General features: G+C 47.0%; 1 protein-coding gene across 1 annotated transcript; it reads right to left on the bottom strand.

The window, feature by feature from the left end:
* Nucleotides 1–710: 710 nt before the first annotated feature.
* LOC135897593 (serum amyloid A-5 protein-like) lies at nt 711–26340 on the bottom strand. Its single transcript, XM_065426274.1, has 3 exons — nt 26274–26340; nt 25838–25859; nt 711–1024 (listed from the first exon to the last, which is right to left on the bottom strand). The coding sequence occupies exons 1-3, from the start codon at nt 26338–26340 to the stop codon at nt 790–792; spliced, it is 324 nt and encodes a 107-aa protein (XP_065282346.1). The 3' UTR covers nt 711–789.
* Between the last annotated feature and the right edge of the window lie 1436 nt (nt 26341–27776).

Below are 27776 nucleotides of genomic sequence, written 5' to 3'. Positions count from 1 at the left end.
GCTGGCGGACTACTTGGCGCGGTAACACATGCGCAGAAGCAGTGCCCCCATAGCTTTCCCTTCATAGCCACAGAAAGTTGTCCGCGAGTATAGGGCAGTTCGAAAGAACGGATGGCATCGAACCTTGACGCTAGGCGTATCGTTAGTGAAGGCAGCCGACCAGTGGCTAACGTCACTTTGTGAATTGAAGCTTTGAATGAAAGATCAGAAGCTTTGTCAATTGGAACGCTGATCTTCCTGCGTCAAAAGTAAGATGTTGGGACTTGATGATCTGGCCTCGTGGGACGCACGGCGTAGCAGCCTATCTTTACTACTAAGTGCGAATCAGATGTTGAATTCTAGAACCTTCGTATGATACAAGAAACGCTCATGCCTATCGGCGTAACCTATAGCCACTAGCTGGACAAGATTTAAATCCCCCAAGATTACTTTCCGGGCATAGGTAGAATCCAACAAGGGTCCAGCGACAATTCCCTACAATTCTGATTCCACAGCAGCCATGCAGCCGCCTACCATTCTTATACAAAAACAATGAAGAGCAACCACTCCTTCCTTTAGCGCGCCTTTTCTTTCAGGACTCCAGTAAGCCTATTCTCTCATAAGGCAACTATAGGTTTGGGAAATAAACAGCCGAAGCGAATTAAAAGTAAAAAAAATAAATAAAACGCAACAGCTCTATTGATCTGATTGTACACTTCGTTAAATGAAATTGAAAGATTAGAGTGGCCTTATTTCAAATGGCTCAAGGAGATCGCAACATGCATGACTCCGCAGCTTGATTTCGCGGCCTCATCCGCACCTCCTGGTTTGCGCGTTGTAAGCGCAACGCACCGCAGCCAGGTACCGGTGGGCACAGTCGCCACCGCCTCGGCCGTAGCGGTTGGCCTCCTGGTCGGCAGCACTGTCGGCTCCCGCGTTGTCGGCTTCCTCGGGGCAGTCGCTGATCGCTTCAGCGGCGCGCCGAGCATCCTCCGAGTTGTTGCACTCATAGACGGCGCGGTAGTTGCCAATGCAGTGGAAGTACCTGGACAAGACAATAGTTTATGAAACGCAGGGCAGAAAATTACAGCAGAAATATGAAACGCGAGCGCACGCAGATAGCGTGAACCGCTGCTATTCTTTGACTGTGCAAAGTGCACAATTTGCACAATGCTATTTTGGGGAAGAATTCTATAGGTTGGGTGCTATAATTCTATAGGTGCCATTCCTCACCGCATAACTTGCCTGCAGGTGAGGAATGGCATTTTGCGATGTCAACGCAATTGCGAGAGCGTGGTAATTGCGGAAACGCTGCAAGCGTGAGATTTGATCGAAGTCTGGTTGACCTCACCTGTGGGAAATTCACCACTACCAATTGTAATTTCACAAGCAGTGGGGCAAATAATAACTTATAAAACTGACCAGGATGTGGTTTGTTTGTACTATATAGTACCTGCGGTCTTTCCCCGAAATGGCCCGTGCAGATAACGGAAAGGGAATGCTGTGTGCGCCGCGTATGCCGCTATGTTGTAGTGTTTTGCAGAGGCGTAGGAATACTTTTTAAACACGGTAAGCAGAGAATGTTCAGCAGTTAGTTGATGTCGTTATTGACAACTGAGCCAGACATTATTCTTGTACGCACAGCGTTATAGCCAATCCTTTCACTCGAAATGCGACCTGCCCTGTCCAGCTGCTTATTGAAATGCCTGCTACATTTCGTGCTCAATTTGAGAATGCATGAAGCATGATGACTAGTGAACGGATTACTTTTCATTGTGACACCTCATAAGTGTCCACGAAATACATCAAACATCCTCAGCACTGTCATTACTGCAGTTCAGTGATTTTCGTACAAAATTTAGTTTTTGTGCATGCTGTAACCCAAAAAGCGCAGTGAACCGTGCACTACGGAAAGTCGCACCCTTAAAGGTGTTTTCGTGCATCTATAACTTATCATCCCTACATTCATGGTTTACACGAACTAATGCACCCATCTGAAAGGGCGGTTTCTTTGAATAGCACCTTCCCGCAATGTGTGTTTTGTTGAAATGCACTCTACGTGTTATTTTCACAATGAAATCTTTTATTCTGTAATTACCTTAGTTTTTCGGACCACCCGCCGAAGTAATATTGAATTGTTCCCCGAGACATTTATCAAAAATAAGGTGGACAAAAATAAAACCACGCAGGCTAGGTGTGCACTGCTTACCTACAGATTGGCAGTCGGAAGTGTTACCTCACCGCTCCGCTTCTCTTTTGTATTAGTGTCCCTCGTTTCTAATTCAATGCAAAGGCAAACGTTCCTAACCCCCCTGCCTACACAAACGCAGAGAATAACAGCCCCTCAACAATGCAGGAGCTCCTCTATTACCCGCCGCGGTTGCTTAGTGGCTGTGGTGTTGGGCTGCTAAGCACGAGGTCACGGGGTCGAATCACGTCTATGGGGCTGCGGTTTCATGGGGGCAAAATGGTAAAACACCCATGTACTTAGATTTGTGTGCACGTTAAAGAACCTCAGTTGGTCCAAATTTCCAGTCACCCCCCCCCCCCCCCTACGGCGACCTCATAATCGGATTGTGGTTTTGGCAAGTAAGATCCAATAACTTATTTTTAATTTTTAGGCGCCTCTAGTACCACTGATAGGATGATGTTTTGCTTCTCAGTACTTCAGTTTATCTACAAATCCACAGCAAAGAGAAACAATTTAAGCGAAGCTTGCTATAAGACGTCAAAGGCATCAAGGAGAAAACAGGACAAAGCAGTTGTGCCTTTTCACTTTACGGCCAAGCCACTCCACCTCCATTATAAATTATGTATATTTCTCGATAGTAGTTTCATCTGCCATGCACCTGCGAATGTTTATTCCAGCGAATACTGTATCAAAGTGCACAATACTTACTGTGCGTAACATAGCGCTGGCGCCGGCGCTGAAAGAATATGCGCGTGATGAATTATGACTGCCTTAAGCGTTATGATTCACTGACCATTGTCAGCTGACCTATAAAACAACACGACGGTGAAACGACACAGATGAAGCAAGTGGCAAAAAGCGAGAAGCAGGGTATGAAATAAAAGGAAAAGCTATGTTTTTCCCCTTCGCCAATGGGAATGTCGTGTACACATGAAGTAGCAGGTTGGCGACCGTAGTCTAGTGCGACCCGTGCTCGAACAATGACGCGACGCGAACCACTGGGACATAGAGACTTTTGTCTTTTTACTTGCTGGAAATGTTGAAGTTGCCTAGCCCCCCGTGAATACTGCAAGGTGCATGTTTCGCAAAAAACATGCCTTTAGCAACTTTATGCTAACGAAATTGTCCTTGTCACAAAGGGTGTTCTACTAACGAGTGCATGCATTTCCGGAATTTCTAAAGAAAATATGAATCCGTACAGGGTGTTTCGACATCTAATTCGCTCTAGATGGTGTAATATTTGCGATTGTGCTGTATGCTCTTGCATTTCCGGCTTTGAATAAGGGTAGTAAAATGGAAATTTGCTGCTAACGTTAACAAACGACACCTATGCCATAGCCAAGGTATCACTTTTCCTTCATCTTTTCTTTCATCATCAGCTTTTGCATGTGCGAATTCTGTGCATGTATCGTTGCTTGGCGTAATGTAATGCAAACGAAAGGAGGCGAGGCACCATTTCGCCGAACGCCTGCCTTGGTTCTGCGTCTTATGTGCTCGCATCCGCAGTGCGAGCGCCCGAGTCCAAATGTACCCTTGGTCTTCATTACGGTAACTTAGCGCACGCTTTATTGACCAAAGCTTTTGTTCGTGCATAAATAAAACACGTAAATAGTCTGAATATGGTACGTTGGTTGTCTCGTATAGCGATTGTGATCGTACACTCTATTATAAATGGGTCAAGCTGCACAGACACGCATGCCGGCGTGCAAGACATTCGGCTTTTTTTTAATCGTTAGCGATATTGCTGCTGCGCTATTTGCAACGAAGCATATCCTTGCGCAGCTTTATAAGTTTAACATTGTTTAGTTTATATAGGACAGACTATTGCAGGCATCTGTCTGCGTCAGCACAGCTTTCAGCTTGCTAGGCGTTAGAAAAGCGAGAAAGGATAGTGAAAGGCTTCGCTGAGGCAGCACCTGGTTGCCAACAACATCGTTCACAGAATATGTATTCAAGGAAATTTGGCCGACAAGCATGAAAGATTTGCACTATATTCCACACTTGTATGTCTTACAACTCCTGATGCGCACCAGCTTACGTTTGATAAATTATACATACTATGACGCACTGAGCTCTCTAAAACGTGACCATTCCTGCCCGGATGGCAAAGGTACTGCTGAGCTGCGAGTCTCTGCACACCGCGTGCGAGGCTTAATTTGGCTCCCTTTGTGTGGAGTGCGGCGCTGCAACAGCGCCATTTGCGCACGCGACATATATAAAGTCGTGTAATTTTTTTTTTCTTCTACACAACGATACCAGAAGAGGTGCATGGGTAGTATGGTTGCAAAGGTAAAAGTGATACTTCTATAACATATTTTCGTTACATCGCTTTGAGCAAGTGACCCCCTTTAGCAGTTGCTAACGCCGTATCACGTGAAAAAAAAAAAACTTGCACGCAGCTGTACTTCCCAACTTCAAGGCATAGTTGCAAAGCGAAAATCATGAGCCATTACACTCTGTGAAGGTGGTTGACCAGCGAAGCTGTTTAGCACACGAGATAGAGGTGACACATAATTTTGAACGTAGGTGCTAACTCATTTATTGTCTTCATGGGTGGTCATTGTGAAGAAAGGTACGCACGCTCATCTACTGTCTTGATCGGTGATCACTATTTTACTCGCAACTCCAATCACATTCCTTGATAATGTCAAATTGATGCACGTATGCCACTGGATGGTCGGTTGGGCCGGATCGGTGTGGAATGGTAATGAATATGTCCGCACACGCAACGCGTAAACCGCTTCGGTAACGACGCATGCACATTGAAATCACCGACAACGACAGCAGGGGTAATGTCATTGCAGCTTCATTCAATTCACGCATAGTGAGTAGCCATGAACCTCACGGGACTATGAATCATTGCATTTTTTTTATTGCTGACTCCGGCACCAAGTCAAACAAGAGAAGTGTCCTCGCTAAAGTGCTCCACGAAGATAAGAAATCGTCTTCGTGAAAGGACGTGCTGGTGATGCTAGCTAAGAAGTACCTGCCGCTCAAAACTGTGGCCGATGATGCGGCATACCCAGTATACAAAGGGAAGCTGAACTCCGCGCTGGACGAGCCTTTCAAAGTCTGTGAAATCCGTCGCGTCCTACACGACCTCAATAGTAGGTCAGCGCCCGGCCCGGATCACATTAACAACAAGGCTCTCAGAAACCTAGAGGACGCATCGATCGAGTTTCTCACAGATGAGATAAATCGAATTTGGGAGGAGGGAATTGTACCGGAAGAATGGAAGTTGGCGAAGGTCATACTAATCCCAAAGCCCGGTACACCGCCGAGCTTGGACAACCTCCGCCCCATCTCACTGACGTCGTGGGTAGGGAAGGTGGCCGAGCACGCCATCCATAACATAATCGCTGAGTATATCACGACCAACGACCTTTTCCCTCGCAACATGATAGGCTTCAGGCCAGGCCTCTCCATCCAGGATGCCATGAAGGTTATCAAGATACAAATCCTGGAACGCTGCACTCGGAACACGAGAGCCTTGGTTTGGAATTGGAGAAGGCTTTTGATAAAATCCGTCATGAGTTCGTTCTCGACGCCATCTCCAAACTCGACCTAGGCTCGTCCTTCCATGCCTTCGTCAGATCTTTCTTGAACAAACGATGCGCCACCCTCAAGGCTGGAGATTTGGAATAGGAGAAAATGCAGCTGAGCAGAAGAGGCACCCCCCAGGGGTCAATCATCTCACTGCTCCTCTTTAACATCGCAATGGTTGACCTCTCAAGATACCTAGGCAACGTCCAGGGCATCGGTCACACGATCTACGCAGACGACATCACTGTCTGGTGCGTGGGTGGCAGTGACGGACAAGTCGAAGCCGCTCTCCAGGAAGCTGTCGACACTACAAAGCGCTTTCTAAGCGACACGGGACTCCGGTGCTCCCCAAAGAAATCGGAGCTCCTTCTCTACACCGCAACTAGAAAGGGCCGCAAGCCACAGAACTGGAACCCCCCCCCACTGAAATTGACAATAATCTCTACACCAAGTGCGGAGATCCTATTCCCAAAGTCGCGTCAATTCGAATCTTGGGAATGACACTCGAAGGGGTGGGCACGAATAGCATCACCATTCACAAATTAGCAAAGAAGACGGATAGCGTCATTGGTCTAATCAGGCGGGTAGCTAACAGAAGAAGCCTGAGTGAAGAGAATCGGATAAGGCTAGTCCACGCTTTCTTGTTATGCCATTTCACGTACGTAGCGGCCATGCACATCTGGAAGAGGGCCGAGCGAGACAAGCTAAATGCCATGATAAGGAGGGAAATCAAGAGCGCACTCGGACTACCAAACTGCACACGCACCGACCGACGCCTGCAGTTGGGTATTCATAATAACCTGGAAGAAATTGCAGAAGCACAAGAAAGGGCACAGATTCTCAGGCTCTCCGGCACCAGGGCAGGCAGACGACTCCTAACATAGATGGGCGTCCCACCGGCCACTGTCGAAGACGCCTACCTGGGCCTTCCGAAAGAGCAGAAAGATAGCATCATCATATCGCCCGCCCCGCGCAACATGCATCCTGAGCGTAACGTAGAAATAAGGAAGGCCAGGGCGGTGGCGCTCCTATGCCGCGCTACAGAACTCCCTGGCGGCAGCTGCTTCGTTGACGCGGCCCAATATGGCAACAGCAACAATTTCACGGTAGTGTCGATCAACCACAGGAGTTCGACCATTAACGCCGCTTCGGTGCGAAGACCGTCGTCGCGTGCGGCCGAGCAAGTGGCCATTGCCTTGGCCCTCCTGGACGACGGACATGCCGATATCTTCAGCGACTCCAGGGCAGCCATCCGCGCCTTCAGCGTTGGCGCTGTGTGTAAGGAAGCCTGTCGCATCCTCGACGGCAAAAGCATCGCCACCCACACTCTCACGTGGTTCCCCGCTCACATGGGATCTATCATGGGAGGCCCCACAAACCTCAACGAGCTGGCCCACTCCAAGGCGCGAGGTCTCGCTTTCTGCGACCATGGAAAACTCCACCGCCGGCCTGCAGTGTTGGAGAACAGAGATCAACCGACCACATACAAAAAAATTGCGCCACACTTTTACCTCAGCAGGAGAGACTCTCCCCTTCTACACAAGAAGTTAAATAGAGCGCAGGCATTGACCCTCAGATTACTGCAAACAGGCTCATATCCCAACCCGGCTTTATTCCACAAGCTTTATCCCGACACCTATGCCACTAGTTCTTGCAGGCACTGCAATGACATCGCTAGCCTAGACCCTATGCTCTGGCGTTGCCCCTAGTTACGAGGCACAGAACAAATCAGTGAGCACAAGTGGCTCTCCGCTATCAAGAGCCCCGATGCCGTGGCGCAACTATGGGCTGTCCAGAGGGCCCACGATGCGGCCGTCGGGCATGGCCTGACTGTCCCAACGTGGGAGCGGCCCGCAGCGCACTGAGTCGCGTACCTCAGGACCTTCATTAAAGTTTTGCACCCATCCATCGATTACCGGGGTATGAGCTTTTGCTCTGGGGGGTATGAGCCACTGATGATGACAGTTTTCGACATGCTATGTTTTCTCTGTGATCTATGCGTGATTAGAAAGAATTTAAGAACTGTTCGCTTCACTTCTCTGTGTGCTTGTAGGCTCTGCCATATGGGACTGTGAACCATTGAATTTTTTGCGTGCTTACAGGAGCATGAATGCTTACTGGGGTATGAGCCATTGATGATGATAGTTTTTGTTAACGGAGAATAAAAATGCATGGAAGCCTAGCCATATACACCTTCGCTGTAAAAAATCGCTTTGAGCAGCAAAAAGCTGATTTCGAGAGATAGTGACATGGTTTGAAATGTCATGGTCAGTGCATAGGAGAGTTTATCAGATATCATAACAAGCGCGTTTCTCTGAATATCCACATAGTACATCATTAGTTTTTTTTTTATGTATCAGGGAACGCCACGCAGTCTGCACAACCTTCCGGGAGTCTAAAATTATTCTGTTGATAACAAGGACGCCTGTGAAACTGTTTCTATATAAAAAAACAGGCGTAGTTCCGCCGGCAAGGCGAAGCATCGATTGCGATCGCAAACTAGCGCACAGTTGCATGAAGTAAGGATATTACTTTTAGCGACCGTATAAACTTGGAAACATTCGCTTGCTAACTGAACTAACGAGCATATGGCGTGAGCGTGCACGAGCAAACATGAACACGTCACAATAGATGAGCATGGCATCTCGCTGTCGAAACGCTGGTGTGAAGAACGCAGCAGCAGCGGTGAGCCAAGTGACCTTCATGGGGTCTACCACTTCAACGTAAGAGCGGCGAGCACACACCACGCACAAAAGCATCAGCCATCTGCAGATCATACTCAAGATATGGCGCGCACGACCCCGCGCAGCGGTACTGAGTGTAGACTTGGCCGAGTCGAAGTCGCCCCCTCCCTCCCGCGCTGCCTTCCCGCTTGCCTCTATATGTGGCACGCTAGATTCAACCGCAATCATCAGTTCCGCTTGCGCGCGGTCGCGAAATGCAACTGCCTGCCGGAGCACAACGCCAACCCCCTCTCCCACCCTCCCTCCCTGCCATCCCCCCCCCCGGCCTTTCGTGCGACCAAAAACAGCCCATTTGCCCTTCGCTTTCTTCGTTCGCGCGCGCCAGGTTGAACCGTGATCGCCGGCTCCCCTCGCGCGCTTTCACTCGCACACACAGCACACGACGCGCGGCGGCGGTGTTGTCGCCCTTGGACTGTATACAGAACATCACGGCGACGGCGACGGCAGAAATGCGCGTGGATTGTCCATATAATTGCTATCGCAATAAAATGTATCAATGCAGATTATGCTTACACTAACTACTACTGCCATACTTATTATATAAAAACCACTTTATAACTAGTATTACACCAAACAACAGAGAAGGTTTTCAACTTCTTCTCGCTATACAATGAGCACTTGTCTTTATTGCAAAGGTGCAAATCGTCCGGTATAGCGTTGCAGTGCGAGTCATGCTGTTTGTGCCACACGAAGCTTGAATATCATGCGGCAAAAATAATTTTATGCATGAGGAGGTCTTTCCAAAATCTAAGAAGGTACTTTTTATCTGTTCGCCTACAATGCGATGAAGAAGACGCTAGTATAGCAGTATGGAAAGATTCGGGACGTCTCCCATTAGGGGTTCACCAGTATATAAAATGCTCTTGAGAATCAATAGCACATTACATATAACCACTCTACCTACTTTCTATTGGTATATAATCAGGTCTAGGGTTCAAGAATTAAAAAAGGCACGAATATGGAGCGATTATTGTCATATGACTTGAAACAAAAGAGCATATCATGACACGTCATTGAATCTGGGCTATAAAATTTGAATAACTGATTCATAGAATTCAACGCCCCCTCCCCCCCTCCAAAAAAACTAAAGAAGAAACAACCCTGGGGTTACAAAAGACTCGTTAGTGGAGGGCTCCGCGTTAGTTCCGACCAACTGGGGTTCTTTGCCACGCTGCTATAAACATAAGCACACGAGCGTTTTTTACGTTTTGCTCCCGTCAAAACACGGCTGCACGCGACTGGATGTCGACCTCATGCCCAGTAGCCGAACGTCCTAGACACTGCGCCACCTCGGTAGGTACTTTACTATTTTAAACTTTTCAAGTATATAAATACCGTTGCTTTGGGAAACAAGCCGAACATCTTAAATAGAGCATCGTCAAGCTTTATTTCAACATCAATCTTGTAGCAATCCCGTCGCGGTAGCTCATTGGCAGGCGCTGCGCGGCAGTGCACGAGGTCGCGGGCTCGATCCCGACTGCGGCCGCCGCAATTCAAAGGGACGAAATGCAAAAACAATAGTGTATTTAGATTTAGCGGCACTTCAACGAACACCAGGTAATCAAAATAATTCCGGAGTCTCCGACAATGGCGCGCTTCGTAATCAAATAGTGGTACTTGCACGTAAATCCGGCCAGAAAAATTTTAATAATTAAACCTTTTAGCCATCATTTGTGTACAATGGGGTCATATTCAAGTACAAAACAAATGTTTAAATGCACAGTTGTTTTCATTTCAAAAAATACTTGCCATTTGTACGCACTATATGCAAATGACACGCTTGTGTTATAAAATAAATTGATGCTTGGGATGAAGGAAGGGAGGGTGGGGAGCTACGAAGCACCCTAAGGATACGTCAGCTCGGATGCAACTAATCTTAGTGCACTGCTTAATGTGCTCGAGATATAACAAACTATTTATTGAATTGGAATACGCAAATTGAGTTTTGCCAGCACCTCTAGTGAGCAAGACTATTTTACGAATGCATCACCAAACATGATGAATACTATCGTCTGGTACCAAGTAACGTTCCTCACAGTCCAAGGAAAGAGTTAAGGAATTATACTTCAAGCAGTGGTTTGTCCTTAGCGTCAGGCTCTCTAATGAAAGCCGTCGTGATACACACCGAGAAGGGGACGCACGCCGGTGTCGCTGCCCCGTCGGGCGTTTCTCCCTTGTTCCCACATATTTCACTTCACTTTAAAGCTCGTCGCGTGGATATTTGTCTTTTTGTTCGTTTACAATATGCAGAGTAAACATGTGTGCGCAGTACCCCCCCCCCCCCACTTGCATCTTCACTTTCTGAAAAGAAGCTCGACACCAACTTGTTCGTATCGTTAAAAATGTCGTTTGAAAGGAAAATGCAAGTGCTCATGATGCCACGCTAACCTGGAATACGTTCCCGACAAAACGAAAACAAAAAAGCTTTTGCGGTTCGATGCAGCAGTCACCCTTACTTACGGTGAACTAGCCATGTTTAAACCTTTTGTATTTCGCAGCCTCAAGACAGTGCGATGCTCATTGCTTGGCGTGGCGCCTGCGACCTAATATGTGTCGACCTGCACAGGTCAGTTTCGCCGCAGGGTATGAAACTGATAGCCGTTATCCCGAGCTTTTAAACGAGGCTAAGCGTCTGGCATCGTCTCTGCGTGATAGTAGGGGTGCCCCGAGGTAAAAGCACAGCGCAATACAAATAATCGTTGCATTCGTACGCCGCTGGAGATGCACCACAGCTTGCGGGCAGTGTACATTTGCGTAGACGCACCACAACTTGCAAGCAGTGTACATTTGCGTACAGCTAGCGCGTGATTAAAGATTCATAACGCCTGATTCATTACATTGGATGCTGAAGAGTTATGTGCTTCGCTTGTATTTCAGCCGACGCACGCCCTTACTGTTACAAGTGTCGCTAAATGCAGGAGGGGGGGGGGGGGGCACGCACGCAGACATTATTGCTATGGGTGGAGGCTGCTGCGATTCCAGTGCACGTCTGTTGCACGTATCCTAGAGTGTGCAGTATGCCTCCTCAACGCAACACTAAAACAATAAAATGGCGTTAGACGTAAAGTTAGAAAGGAAGAAACAGCATACTGGAATGGCGAGATGGATAAGCAGCCAACGATTGAAGTACGTCACGCAGTGAAGAATTAAATAAAAAGAACAATTTTACGATAATTCTAAGGACATTGCACTACTGGCCTAAGCAACATGGAATGTCTAAGAGCAGCGTAACAGAACAAAATTAATTTGCCGTTGACGAATGCAAAGTTCCTTCAAATTTAAAGCGCCATCAACTTTATTGAAAAGGCTATTATAGCTACGAAAATGTTGCTTGCACAGAAAAAGACGACGAAGTTACTCAGTGCTAGAACGCACCTGTCCCAGCTAGCCAGTTTTCGTCAAATTTTCATCAGCCTCTGGGGCGCTTTCCGCGTCGTGGTGTGAGGCGATGGACGCGGAACGTTCAGCAGGCTCATGCTGCCAGAAGTCTGCAACTGCAAGCTATTCTATGAGTCAAGGCACCTGGTCAACCACCAGTGAACGCTCAAGAGAGACTCCTACTCCTGTGGCCATGGATGCAGAGCCTATTCCCGGCCCGTCTGGCCAGAATACTACATTGACAAGTTCCTCAAGGAAACGAGGCACCTGGTCCAGCACCAGCGAAGACACAGAGGTCTACTCAATCACAGGTGACGACTCATCCGATGACAGCTTCGTGTCGGTGAGGAGCCAAAGGGCTAAAAGGAGGCTTATCAAGGCGTCGTCACCAGCGAGTACGTCAAGCATGCAGGCAGGTAGCGAACGTTGGCCGCACACCATCCTCTTCATGCCAGTGGATTCTTCCGTCAACCTTTGAGTATTCAACAGGCAATCTCTCTCTGTTTTTCTTGAGGGGAAGGCGCCAAACGAAATCAAGGAAGTCCGGCTGAACACACGAAAGAATGTTCTAGCTGTCGACACAACCCGTGGAGCCACGCTGGAGATGCTACGACAGATAACAGATTTGGGCAACGTAAAAGTACGACCGGTCATACCTAGGGATGGGGCCTGCACTGCAGGTGTGATCTACGATGTTGACTTGGCTATTTCGAACTCGAACCTGCCAATTCTGATCAAACTGGCATACAAAGGAGTGGTCATCACGCGCGTATGCCGACTCGGCAACAGCCGTTGTGTGAAGATTGTGTTCAAGGGGTCCCTTCGCACGTAGAGGTCGGTGACTTCCGACATGTCGTGCGGCGGGTCCCAAAGGCGCTTCAATGCCACAAGTGCTTCAAGATCGGGCATGTTAAGGGCGCCTGTGCAAACTCCCCAATTTGCCTCCGGTGCGCGGAGCCACACACTGTAGATGTCTGCCGTGCAACAACCTTTAGGTGTGGCAACTGTGAAGGCACCCATGAAGCGACATCTAAAGAATTCCCAAGGATCAAAAAAGAGTTCGAAGTTCTGAAGCAAATGGTCAGGGATTACACAACCCATAGAGAAGCCTCAGAAAAGATCCGGCGTCGACGTCGTCATTGACGGAAACGCCCAAGACAGGGTGAAGTTCGTGCACCGCTTGCGTCAACGCCATCATCCTCAAACAGAACGCTCGAGAGCACAAGGAGGCCTCAAATGGGAAAGGCTGCCCCCGTGGAAGAGTGGCCGGCGCTTGCAAGTTCTCAATCTTCTAAGGAGCCTCCACACTTGATGCTCCCATCGAAGCCCGCTTCTGTTGGTGAGGCTTCAACAGTCGACTGCCAAATGATCCCGGTGCTGCGATACATTGTGAATGTCATCAGGGACATGCTGACAAGCGTTGACACTCCATCTGCTCGAAGTGGACTACTAGTGCTCGACGCGCTGAGCCCCGTCCTAGCAAGCCTTGAGTGAAGCCATGACTGACAATCACCATTCATTTCGCAAGGAGGTCAGAGAAGCGTCGATCCTTCAGTGGAACGCGAGAGGTCTAAGATCTCGCATCGCCGATTTTCGTCAATTTGTTCTCACTAACCGATTTCCAATCATTGTCATCTGTGAACCAACATGATCCCATCCAATAAGACTATCCGGCTACGAGACAATATTCTCATCAAGCGACATCAAAAGTAGAAAGGTCGTCGTGTTTATTCGTCGTGAACTCACTTACGTCGTCCAACCGGTGCAATCTCATGATGACAATATTTCACTTCACTTCACTTTATTACCTTAAAGGCCCCCAGTATTCGGGGTATTACATAAGGGGTAGGTAGCAATCAGAATAAATTATATACACAAGGGAAAGATGTTTAGGTACAAGTTTGCTCGCTGGTAAATATGTTAATTATACAGTTCAAAAACGTCGATGGGCAGGTGATTGCGGCGATGTCGTGTGGAAGGCCGTTCCAGTCCGAGGCTGAACGTGGGAAGAATGATGTGGCAAAAGTGGTAGTGTGCGTACGTGGACGGGCGACTTGAAAGGGATGACCAATGCGGAGTGAAATGCGTGCAGGACGACTGATGTAGGGTGGATGATGAAGTGAGCTGTAAAAAAACCTATGAAATAAGTACACAGTAGCGATACGACGCCGACAAGTCAGGCTTGTTAAGCCGGATTCTGCTTTTAACGATGATATATTGACATTATATGAATAGCATGAATGGATGAATCTTGTGGCACGATTATGCACTGATTCTAGACAGTTTGTTCCAGCTTAGAGCGTACGAGTGACTTCTATGCCAGCACTCTTAGGTTTGGTGGTGCTAGACGTAGATGACGTTTTAGGAAACCAAGGCTTCTGTTAGCACATGATATCACTCTAGTGACATGCGCGTTCACCATAGTATGTGTGCATGACTGTTAAAAATAGGAAAGTGACTTTTGCACTCTTGGGGGTGTATCTGTCTCCATCAAGTCGATTTGACGCCAAAAGACTAGAAAACATCTTAAAAACACAACCTGGTCCATGGATTATCACCGGGGACTTCAACGCACACCATACCATTTGGCGAAGCTCAAAGGTTAAGCGATGGGAAGACGACTAGCTTCATTAGTTTCCAACAATGGTCTCTACCTGCTGAATGATGCGAGTCCATCATTTCTGCGGGGAATAACGTACAGCAGCTGCCTCGATTTGACTTTCGTCTCCCACCGCCTCGCCACACATGTTAAGTGGTTTTTGGACATTGAAACGCACGGAAATGACCACATCCCCACTTACCTCAAGATCAAGGGAATGTCTAATCCGTATTCGTCCACCACGATACGAAGAATAGATTGGACTGTCTTTAAATCCCAGATTCAGGACGCTTGTCACAAAGGCCTCTCTTGTGGACTTTAACAAGCTATCAAGAAAATGGCACAGACAGCCACGCGCACACTAACGTGTTCTACAAGGTATTCTGAATTCGACCTGGAATTGGAGGCTTCGTGCGATCCGCCGTCGTGCCGAAAGAAGATATCGATGCACTAAGTCAATTCAGGATCTAAGAACAGCCAGGCGAGTGCAAAAGAAGATACAACGCCGCATGGATAAACTAGAGACTCATCATCACCATCATCATCATCATCATCATCACCCTGGTTACGCCCACTGCAGGGCAAAGGCCTCTCCCATACTTCTCCAACAACCCCGGTCATGTACTAATTGCGGCCATGTCGTCCCTGCAAACTTCTTAATCTCATCCGTCCACCTAACTTTCTGCCGCCCTCTGCTACGCTTCCCTTCCCTTGGAATCCATTCCGTAACCCTTAATGACCATCGGTTATCTTCCCTCCTCATTACATGTCCTGCCCATGCCCATTTCTTTTTCTTGATTTCAACTAAGATGTCATTAACTCGCGTTTGTTCCCTCACCCAATCTGCTCTTTTCTTATCCCTTAACGTTACACCTATCATTCTTCTTTCCATAGCTCGTTGCGTCGTCCTCAATTTGAGTAGAACCCTTTTCGTAAGCATCCAGGTTTCTGCCCCGTAGGTGAGTACTGGTAAGACACAGCTATCATATACTTTTCTCTTGAAGGATAATGGCAACCTGCTGTTCATGATCTGAGAAATCCTGGCAAACGCACCCCAGACCATTCTTATTCTTCTGATTATTTCCGTCTCATGATTCGGATCCGCCGTCACTACCTGCCCTAAGTAGATGTATTCCCTTACGACTTCTAGTGCCTCGCTACCTATCGTAAACTGCTGTTCTCTTCCGAGACTGTTAAACATTAGTTTTCTGCAGATTATTTTCAGACCCAACCTTCTGCTTTGCCTCCTGAGTTACTAAGCAAGGCAATATCATCAGCAAATCGCAAGTTGCTAAGGTATTCTCCGTCAACTTTTATCCCCAATTCTTCCCACTCCAGGTCTCTGAATACCTCCTGTAAACACGCTGTGAATAGCATTGGAGAGATCGTATCTCCCTGTCTGACGCCTTTCTTTATTGGGATTTTGTTGCTTTCTTTGTGGAGGACTACGGTGGCTGTGGAGCCGCTATAGATATCTTCCAGTATTTGTACGTATGGCTCATCTACACCCTGATTCCGTAATGCCTCCATGAATGCTGAGGTTTCGACTGAATCAAATGCTTTCTCGTAATCAATGAAAGCTATATATAAGGGTTGGTTATATTCCGTACATTTCTCTATCACCTGATTGATAGTGTGAATATGATCTATTGTTGAGTAGCCTTTACGGAATCCTGCCTGGTCCTTTGCTTGACAGAAGCCTAAGGTGTTCCTGATTCTATTTGCGATTACCTTAGTAAATAGTTTGTAGGCAACTGACAGTAAGCTGATCGGTCTATAATTTTTCAAGTCTTTGGCGTCCCCTTTCTTATGGATTAGGATTATGTTAGCGTTCTTCCAAGATTCGGGTACGCTCGAGGTCATGAGGCATTGCGTATACAGGGTGGCCAGTTTCTCTAGAACAATCTGTCGACCATCCTTCAGATTGTTCTAGAGAAACTAGAGGCTCAGCGGTGGTCGAAATTTTGTGCGTCGCTAGATCCCCGCAAACCGCTATCTCAAATATGGAGAACTGTGCGAGGTCTACGTTCGGTTCCGGAACAGCGTTTCCCGTTTAAGGCCCCAGCACTATTCCAGCGCTGACAAGACATTGATCTGGCGGAAGACTTCTGTGCTATGATTGCGGGTCAGCCAACTCGCACAGGTTCGCTTATATTGAACCGTACTCCAGATTCACGAGATTCACGCATGGATCTGCCTTTCACGACGCAAGAGCTTGGCGCGGCACTCGCCCTATGTAATCGGTCGTCGTCGCTTGGTCCGGATGACATATCTTACCGCATGCTATGTCACCTTGGTGAACGGGCACGAAGTGCGCTCCTTAATACCTATATCGAGTCCTGGCAGGAGGGCAAAGTTCCCGAAGATTGGAAGATCAGCCGCCTGGTACCGCTTCTTAAGCCTGGCAAGTCTCCCTTAGAGATTACTTCATACCGACCAATTGCGCTGGCAAGTTGCATTGGGAAGGTCATGGAGCGAATGATCCTCGCCAGACTTGAGTGGTACCTTGAACATAACGGAATCTACCCGGACGCCATGGCTGGTTTTCGACGTCACCGATGTTCTACCGACAAAGTTATCGATCTGGTAACCTATGTTCCACACCAAAAGACGTGCAAGCGGTTATCTGTCGCAATGTTCTTAGATATAAAGGGAGCCTAAGACAACGTTCTTCATGACGCCATACTTGAAGCATTGGAATCGGTGGGCCTAGGCGGTCCATTATATTGTTGGACTCGCAGTTATTTACATAGGCGGTCTCTATTTCCTAACACTGAAGCTGGCCCAACCTCGCAATATTATACGCACCATGGAGTTCCACAAGGCGATGTATTGAGTCCTACGCTTTTCAACCTTGTACTCATTGGTCTCATGGAACGACTTCCGAACACAGTTAAAATATCAATGTATGCCGATGACATCTGCGTTTGGGCATCTGGTGTGACACGGCCGCAAGTTTGCGCCAGACTTCAAAACGCTGCCACGTCAACATCGGCGTACTTAGATGAACAAGGCCTCACGATCTCGCCAGAAAAATGCGTATTGGTCGCGTTTAGCTGAAAGCCAATGAGATCATACGATGTCTCTATCGACGGTCAAAGCATACCTTATATCAGGACGCCCCGATTCTTAGGCGTAATCATTGATCGTTACCTCTGCTGGAGTCCTTATGTGGCCTACCTAAAGAAGCGCCTGACGGATATCTTAACGTGTTTAAGTTTCTTGGAGGAAATGTCTGGGGTACTTCAGTACATGCAATGATGCAACTGTACAGGGCGCTCTTTCTTGGGTATATGCGATACAGCTTGCCTGTGCTGACCAACACTTGCAGAAGTAATATCCGTACACTCGAAAGCGTCCAGGCCCAGGGACTTAGAGTGTGTCTTGGATTGCCGCAGTGTTCGTCAACGGCTGAAACAATTGCCATTGCACACGATTTCCCAGCCAAGACCCATATAGTCATGGAAGCGCTCACAGCACACGTAAGACACGTTGCTCGAGCCCCTGCCCATCATCTAGCCTCACTGCCAGAGGATCGACCACGTGCTTCCTTTTGTTAAACAGTCCTGCCTTATCGTGCCTACCTTCCATCAGGTTATACAGCTCCAGCGAAAGTTCCGTTTCCACCATGGTGCTAGGCTCAAGCAAAGGTTCGACTAATGGTACCAGAAATACGAACAAAAGCCCAACTCTCGTCTCCAGCCCTCAAGCAGCTTTCACTCCTCTTGCTGTACGAGACGTACAACGAGCATCATCATGTCTATACTGACGCTTCAACCACGGTGAATGGGTCTGCAGGATCAGTGATCTTTCCTGCAAAACCTTCCACCATAAAGATTCGACTATCTCACCAGACTACATCGACTGTCGCGGAGCTTGCTGCTATTCATTGTGCACTTCGTGTTTTCTGAAGAAAGACCCAAGAAATGGAGCGTGTTCACTGACTCCAAGGCTGCTCTTCATTGCTTGGTTGTCTGCCTTACGCCGAGGACCCCACGAACAACTAGTTCTAGAAATCAGACTGCTGCTTCACCACCTCGTCGAGCAAGGACACGACATCACGTTGCAGTGGATTTCAAGCCACTGTGGCATAATGGGCAATGAACATGCCGACGCAGCAGCACGATGTGCACAACAGGAGGGCTTGCAAGACTCCATTCCATTCTCAAGAACAGACGCTGCAACGAAAATTCGTGTGCTTGCAAATGAAGCCATCAAAACTTTATGAAACACACCAAGCTTAAAGCATACACGTCTACACTGACTGGACCCATCCCTTCGACTGCGACCCCCATCTGGACTCCCTCGACTCGAAACAGCAGTACTTTGCCGACTGTGGCTTGGTGTCACCTTCAAGTTTCAAGTTTCAAGTTTCAAGTTTTATTGCTTCATTCATAGGTGGTACATATATGCAGTAGAAGTTATACAGAAAGAGGTCCCACAGTTATAAACTGCAGCGGGACCTCTTGTTCTTAGTTACATAATAATACATAAATAAAAAGGCGTCAGTTGCGGTTACAAACAAAGAATGAATTACACAATTTCTACAGTGTTAAAGTAATATAACCTATGGCAACACATCACAACAAAAATAAATTACATCAATAAGCAACATAAACATGCTTCAAAGAAATAGATACAGTTTACAGGGTATTAATATAAGCTCTCAGTGAACGTTGGTATGATGATAATGTAGGTGAGGATTTCACGTGAGTAGGTAAATTATTCCACATTTTCTACACAAGATCCTTCGCCTTCCGAGTCGGTATGGACGACAGCGCGGCTTGCAGACACTACGGAAGCGATGAGACTACCGAACACGTGCTTTGCCATTGTCCTCGATACAGCGCGCACCGGATGTCACTGGCCACTTTCAGAACAGTCAGTTTTGGAATGCCGACGTGAACTGTCGTCGCAGGAAAAGTCGGTCAAGGCTTTGTTCACTTTTCTACGTGACAGTGGCCTATTAGAAAGACTATAATGACCCCATTTCGTCCCTTTTAATATTTCTTTCTCACGCTTTTATTTTTGTCACGCTCTTCTTTCCGTCTTTACTTCCCGTTTTCCCTTCCCCTAGTGCAGGGTAGCAAACCGGACGTTTTAAATCTGGTTAACCTCCCTGCCTTTCTCTTGTTTGCATCTCTCTCTCTCTCTTTGCTTGCACAGTCAGTTTACGATTTCTGGTGGACACAATTCTCGTGAAAAAGTAAAATGAACAAATGCAAGTTAACCCAAAATTCCTGACTTTTTTAGCTTCACGATTATGCCACATCTTTATATTAGACACTTGAAGATTCGAAGACTACTGGATTTCATCTGTCACTTCAAAAGCGTTGGTGTTCCGAGATATTTAGCATGAAATTTAACGTTCAGTCCGCTAATTTCAAGGGAACGCCGCCGATTTCAGGCGAAACGAGGAACTCAGTCTTCAGCCAGCCAGGCGAGAGTTCGAGCCCAGCTGTTAACGGCTCCATGTGGCACCTACACGAAAACAGTTAAGTCACATGTGTTTGCGTGAGAAAGAGAGAGAGGGGGGTGCTCATCTTTGGATTGGGGCACCTGCCTCTGAACGCAAAATTTTCCTGTTGAGCTTTAAACTTGATGATGAATATCTTGGAATACAGGGACGTTAAAAGTGTCAAATAAATGAAGTTGTCGTCCAATATGAGCGTCTTCAAGTTTCTAATATAAACATAGGAGATGTGTTCAAAAAGTATCGAACCTTCTTCTTTCCCGCGTAAAACAATGAAGTGCGGGAGGCTTCCTTCGGTGAAGATTTGGAGGGGACCTTCATGCGAATGCGTGAATTTTTTTCCGCCCGCAGAAAGCCTCAGTTGCTGGCAGTCGACCTATGGGTGAGCAAATGTCATGAGCAATTGTCGGATTCCAGTAAGTTGTTAAATGACGGAACAACGTGAGCTCCGATATCCCATCACATTTTGCCAAAACCTAGGCGATACACAAGTGGAAACGATTCGTAAGATTCAACAGGTTACCGGGAACGATGCGGTGACCACAGCACGGATAAAGGAGCGGTACAAACACTTCATAGATAGTCACAGGTCAGTGTACAGCGAACCGCGTTCATGCAGACCCTCAACAAGCCGAAATGAGAATGTCATTGAGGTACTCGTGGACTTTGGTCATGGAGGACCGTCACATCACTTGTGAACGAGATATGGATAAGCCCTGGATAAGTATAGGCAACTTTGATCTAGGATTTGGGCATGAGGAGAGAGTCCAAGAAATTAGTATCAAAACTGCTAACAAAGGAGCAGAAGCCACTCCGTCTGTGAATCGCACAGGACCTGCTGGACAACGCAAACAGTCGTGGAAACTTTCGGAACACCGCGATCACAGGGTATGAGTCGTGGGTTTATGGGTATGAGCGAAAAACCCCCCGAAGCCAGAAAAAGCATGGCAGGGCCGCAGCAATGTCAAGGTCACGCTGAGCATTTTCTTCGACTCCCGTGGAGAAGTGCATCATGGGCAAGGACCACCTGGGTAAACTATTGCAAAAGAATACTACCAGGAAGTCCTTCGTCACCTTCGTGGCAATAACTTCGCAGCTCCATGACATTAACGCCCCCACTCATTTTTGCACACCTGATTCAGAGCTCCTTCACAAAACACAACATGCCTGTTGTTCGTCACGCACCCTACTCCCCCGACATCGGTCCGTGTGACTTTTGGCTATTTCCCAAGCTGAAAATGCCGCTGAAGGCGACCCAATTTAAGTCAAGAGATTACGTCATGCAGAATGCGACGGCCCGGTGTGCACTACCAAAGAGACTGCATTCAAGCGGATTAGGGTTTTGTGCCTCTTAATAAATAAGTGTGCTTCTGCCGACGAAAGGTTTGATACTTCTTTTAACACAGCTCGTATACCATGGGCGCTATAACGTAAACTATTCCAAATTTTTCAATTCCAATTGGTAGCTCCCCATCTGATATGACGTGTACACGCTGATTATGCATGATTTGATCGAACAAAAGAAAAATCATTATTTCTGATTCGACGCCTTTTCGCCATTAGCGCTCTGCTATAGGTAAAAAGTTTTCGGGCTGCACCCACAGCACCTGCCTATCACGCAACGTCACAAAACCGCAAAAAATCACCGCGTCAGTGACGTGTACGCGTTAAAGATGGAATAATATGCCGAGCAAAACTGAATTTTTATCTGAATAGCCGCAGGCTGCCCCGTTTCGAAAAGAATAAAAGATGGCTGCCGCCGATCGCTCAGGCACTGGCTACTTGCATCTGCCGGAGAGCATGGGTTTATTTGCGCGCAGTAAACACTTTTGCGTGGCCGTGCAACGTTTTCGCGCACTTTCGGCCAGTTTACAACCTTGTTAAACCTCATTCTGACAACTCTTCTCTGCTGAGAAGCCATTTCAGCGTCATTCTTAAGCTTCCGTTGCATGCCGCCGCGATTTTCGACGAGCCACCGCAAGCTAAGTAAGCGAAAGTGGACCAATCGCCGAAGCCGGCATCACCCTCTTCACCTGGTTATCAATATTCAGTGCAGTGGCTCGGCCCCATCGAATCCCTCTCCACTTGAGCGTGCTCCTCGCCTCGCGTGAGCCAATTAGATAAGACAAGCCGCTTAGTGTAGGCAATGTTATTCGTTTTCCAAACAAACAAAAGTGACCTCCTTTAAAGTAAGAGAGTGTTTGATTGGGCTGTTGAGGCAACGCTGCGTGTCACCGCCCGGTACTTGCGTCGGCGGTTACGCAAATTTGACGTCAGGAGATTGGAACTGGGATAGTGTTACGTTATAGGGCCCCATAGTCCCGAAATGTAAAAGAAATAATCAAAAATTTTTAAGTAGTTTACTCGCTGACTCACTAGGAAAATTGTGTTCGCCATGGCGCATAAACCACCTGGGCAAGCAGCATTTGCGTAGCTATCATTATCTCTGTATTAAAATTGACGATAGCTTAACTTTGAAGATCCAATATTTGCGCCGCCTGCCCCCCCCCCCCCCCACCTGAGCACATAGCGCGGAAACCATACGGCATATTTTGTTGGCATGTCGGTCTACCCATACAAAAGTGAATGAAAACGTATAGTAACCCTGTGGGAAGCCTTGTGCTATAGGGATAGTAAAGGAAAAGTTAAATAGCAGTGAACAATCGCGAAATACGGTTGGAGTAATGGTAGTGCTAAAGCAGGGAACGTAAGGAGCAAATTTAGGGCAATCAATTTCTATTTGGACTTAAGAGCCGGTAATAGGCGCAGAAGAAAGACCTTGGTAGTATCCGCCGCCACCGGTTGTGGGTGTGCGCTTACACACGCACGCACGCACGCGCACACGCACACACGCACACACACACACACACACACACACAAATACATATAACCATCCACCCACCAGGTGCGTGGATGGGTGGGTGCCCATGAATGTGCGGATAGTGGGTGGGATAGTGGGATAGTCAGCTCCCACTGCCTGTGTTCGGTGACGTACACACAATAATTTGTGGTTTTACATTCATCTATATAGAGGAACTAAATATCAGCACTTAACTCGTTTACACAAGTACTGTTTCAAAACTCTGGTGGATAACGGTTGATTATAGTGACAGAGAAAAGAAAGGCGAAATATTTACACATCAAGTTCGCGCTTAGGGTGACTTAACATCACCTTTCTACCATCGAGGTACACTGTTCGCGCTCACACCGCAGTGCCACAGGTTATTGTGACGTCACAGATTTTAAAGTATCCTTTGGGGATTTCTCGGTGCAACAGCGAAAAAGTTACCGAACCTCACTATGCTGGGTCATTTTTATCTTTAAGAGTGTGATGTAATCCTTCGTTATCGATAAGCAGTTGCTAGACCCGCGCTTGCACTACGAAAAGTTATGCCGTCATGGGGAGCCGGAACTCGAAAGTGGCGTCACCAGCGCCGGCTTTTTTCCTGCGTTTTTCCATGCCTCACCAATTCTCTGCTCGCGCTAACAGTGAGGTTTGTGATATCATAGATGCGTATTTACGAATGCAGCTGAAGTTATTTATTTTTTGGTGTCTTTAGCGCTGGCACTCGGGTAAGGTTACTGATACGATTGAGTAAAAGCAAGAACGTTACTAAAGTAAGTGACCTAAGTAAGTGAGTAATTTACTAAGTAAGTGACGTTACTAAAGCAAGTTTGTGACCAACTAAGCACCTTGTTCGAGGTTGACAGCAGTGGCACAAGGTCAAGATGGTCCCGAAACGTTGGGTATACTGTAGTAAACGCTTTATTTTTTACTGAAGTTTTGGTTGGTGCTCAATTGTTTTTTGTTATCGTTTGACCAACCTGACAGGTTTTTGTCCTCTACTAACCTTTGAGAACCTTGTGCTTTATGTCTTGTGCACCTGAACAACACTTTCTACGTTCTGCCAACCTGCAATTCACAAATATAGTGGCCTGATAACGGGAGGAGCCGTTAAAGTGAAGTGAAATTGAGTGACGTGTATCTGCACAGACTTTCTTTGCGGCAGCTTGTGCTGCTTAATCTCCTTCCGTTTTGGAGGCTACAGATGTTCAAAGTAAGCGCTAACGTATTGCGAAATAAAGGTTGTCGTAAAAGCAAAGAGACACGATGGAACGGACAGTTCTCTGTGGCGCGTTGTTAAAGTAGAAAGTCGGCCAACGCTCCTGATAGACGGAAGCGTTGCAACATGTTATTAAATTTGAGGCGGTAAAAACTAAGGCAAGAACTAAGGAACTAACATGCAATACAACCGGCTCCCGACTTTACGGTGCTTGAATTTATTATCTAAAAAGACACAGCTACTTGGGGGAGGGGGGAGACGTCCTAAAATTTCACGTCGCTACGTCACCAGGTGTCACATGTTGAAGTTGAGAATGATTAGCAAAAGATTCTCTACGGATCTTACGTCCATGACTTAGAGGAAATGGTATGGTGGGGAATATCAGAGAAGCAGTTGGTATGCCACACGAGCTAAATGTTGGTAGCACGAACCACCAGCGGTACACTTTAAAGGCTACAATTTCTCCCGCTCATGTCATTCAAAGCTCAGTTGACCACTAGAGGAAAAGAGTTGTTTTTTAAGGGCTGTACAAAGGCAAATTAACACAGCACGTGAGCTAACGAAAAATTTATCACGGAACTGGCGCAACAAGCACTCATAGCAAACGGAATGAAATCGTTAAGAAACGAGTACAGCATCTAAGTGTAGTGCAGGGACGCGACAGATAAGTGAAGAGGTTCAGATTCCCTATGCGGTGTAGATGTTGCTCAAAATCACCATGGCGCTTGCTACGACACCATCGATTTATTAATGCGAAAGCAATATATTATTTGTCACGTGGTCGTGACGTCAAAGAACACAGTAGCAATACTGTGGAACGCAAAACTAACTTTTATTAGGCGAACCTCTGCCCACAAAAGAGGCTACACTTATAGCATATGCTTATAGCACAACGATAGCGGCGAACACGGTCGGCGATCGTCGAAAATCTGATCAGCGGGTCAAGCGCGTCGGCTTTTATACAGCAGTCATCGAATGTTCCTGATTAATCGTTGGGACCCGCATGCCTTCTACAAAGTTCTACACCATTCGTGTCAAGCGATGAAATCAGATAACACAAGGTTCGGCGACAACAGACAGCGGATAGAAGCATCGATAACTTTCCAGAAACTTCGGATACATGCAGGCGTGTCCCGCGCTGTGCGATAACATTTGTTAGGCGGCAAAACGTGTCGTCCGATAAAGACAAGTACACGTGTCAATATGCTTTATCGCACTAAATCCGTCGGCGTCGTCGGCGTTACCGATCGATGGTACCAAATATGGCCGATGGGGCAAAGAGTGAAAACACGTCGAAAATGCTCGGATTGGCGTGAAATTTCTGATGGAGGTTCCCATGAGCAACACAAATCAATGTCGCCGAAAATAAAATTAGGTACATTTCGGTCTCGGTGAGTACATAGAGTGAGCGCGCTGTGTTCGGCGCATCGCATGCTCTTCGGATTTCATCGGTGCTTTGTCTACTGCGATCGACTCTCGACGCCACGTCATGAGTGCGTAAAATGAGCCGGTCTGTGGCCAACATATACGCAAACACATACACCAAATCATCAGAAAGAACTTTAATTGATTGATGTCGAAAACATGAATCGAAAACATTTCCCCAAAGGTACTCTAACGTGTTCGCATTCCCATACGTAAAGAGTCTTAGGCGTCTCTGCCAAAGTTTTTTTTTTCGGTAGATTCCAGCAACATCGCTTCTTTTACCTTTCCACTGTCTTCTAGGCAGCTGTTGAGGATTTTCCTTTAAGTTACATCATCCTCTCCCACACGGTTGCGCAGCATTAAAATTGAATTAGGAGCCCGCAAGGTAGAAAAAAACAATAAAGAAACAAGTTCAGGGCTGCCACTCTTAGCGGTACTCACTTGTCGCAGTTAATGCAGTTAGCTGTGATGTAAAGTTTCTAAACAGGGATGGAGTGCCTCAGACAGGCTGGCCAACGTTTCGTTAGGAGGACCTATCTTCGTCAAAGGCGGCCTCGTCATCCTCGGCGTGTTAGTTTTAAAGGGTTAGTGCAGTGACGTCACGTTCGGGTGTTGTCGCTGGCGGCTGGTTTTAAAGAGAGAGATTACAAGAGGGAACAGGCGCTGTCGTCCGTCGTCTGTGAGCCTCATTCTCAAGACGAGGGGACAAGAGCGTGAGAGTGGGCACGCGGGGAGAAAAGAAAAAATAAAATAAAATAGAAACAGAAAAAAGCGCAAAAAAGGGAAAAAAAGGGAGGGGAGTCAGCGCGGCACCAAGACACAAAAAGGGGGGGAGTGAAAGAAAAAGAAAGAGAAAAATGAAATCTTTAAGAAGTACGGGGCCTCGGGTGCGTGTTGGGGATGCGAAAGGTTAGGAGGTATTCAGGGGGAGTCGTTGGCGGCATGTTTTTGAGGCATTAGAACGGCCGGTCAAGCGGTCTGTGCGCCAGGCGCGGGTAACACAAGAGGCAGAAAAGAAGGAGAAAACCCACACACACACACACACACACACAAAAAAAAAAAAAACATGAGTTGAAAGTGACTTGAGTAGCATAGTAGTAATAGGTCGAGTAATTTTGAAATAGTTAAGGTGGCGACGAGAAGTCTGCGGTGCAATGTATGGGGTGACTGAAAGGCAGCGGCATGGTCTTTCAAGGGGCACTGCCCCACGCGCTTAACGTAGGTGTCGTTACGGCGGCCTCCAGAAGGCGATATTCTGGGTTGAGGCGCCGAAAAAGGCATATTGACTTTGGAATGTGTTGTCGAGGGGGTTTCAAAAAAGAAAAAAGATTTTAAAAAAGGGGGGGGGAAGGAGGGGGGCCGAAATCGGTATAACAAACAGGAGGGTGACGCGTGCAGAAGAGGGGGGGGGGCAAGTGTACATGGAAGAAGGGGATCGTACAGTTGGTATAGACGTAAAAACCTGAAAGAGTACATTAAATTGAGTAGTAAGCAGGAATTTTTTTTCCTTTTTTCTTTCTCTCTCGAAATGGAAGAGTAGGTGAGGTTAAGAATTAAAGTTGGCTGGTGGCCTAATGTGTTTTGTGTATTGGTTGATGATATGAGAGTTTCAGATTTAAGTTACATCTTTTAAAGATTCTAAGTTGCCGCGTGCCAAATTAATTCCTGTCGGGTGTAGGCAATTAAACTTGTGTATGAGGTATGATTCCGTATATTTCCTTTCGCGAGGGGAACGGAAATTTGTTTGTAGTATATAGAGCCTTGCTTTGTCAAACATATGTCCATGTTCATTAAAGTGGCTGGCTACTGCTTTGGGTAAATTGTGTTTTGTGTCCGCGCGGTGACCATTGAGTCTTGTATTGATTTGTTGTCCAGTCTCACCTATGTATTGTTTGCTACAAGCGGCGCATTCTAGACAGTAGACTACGTTGCTTGATGTGCAGGTGAAAGCCGAAGTTACCTTGTGTGTGTAATTCGACGGTGTACTTTTTACTGTAGTAGTGGATTGAATGTGTTTGCATGTAGAGCACCTGGGGCGGCCACAGGGATTGGTTCCCAACTTCTTCTTTTTCTGTAGTTTGGCGTGCACAAGGACATCTTTAAAATTAGTGTTGCGTCTGTAGGCCACTCTGGGAGGGTCGGGAAAAATGTTCTTAAGTTTCTGGTTGCTGGTGAGAATTGGGTAGTATTTACTTAGGATGTTATTCACGTTTGGGAGTGCGTTTGAGAATTTAGTAGTAAGAAGAGGCGTTGTTGTTCTTGTGATCCTCGGGCGGGGCTTGAGGACCTCGGCTCGATCAAGTTTGGTTGCAGCAATATAAGCTGTTTGAAGGTCACTGTTTGGGTGGTTCCTGTTTGATAGCGTTTCTTTAAGGTGATC

This window comes from Dermacentor albipictus, unplaced genomic scaffold (genome assembly GCF_038994185.2).
Source record: "Dermacentor albipictus isolate Rhodes 1998 colony unplaced genomic scaffold, USDA_Dalb.pri_finalv2 scaffold_28, whole genome shotgun sequence".
Lineage (NCBI taxonomy): Eukaryota > Metazoa > Arthropoda > Arachnida > Ixodida > Ixodidae > Dermacentor > Dermacentor albipictus.
Note: the sequence above shows the minus strand (reverse complement) of the source record. Positions and strands in the feature narration are given on the sequence as shown.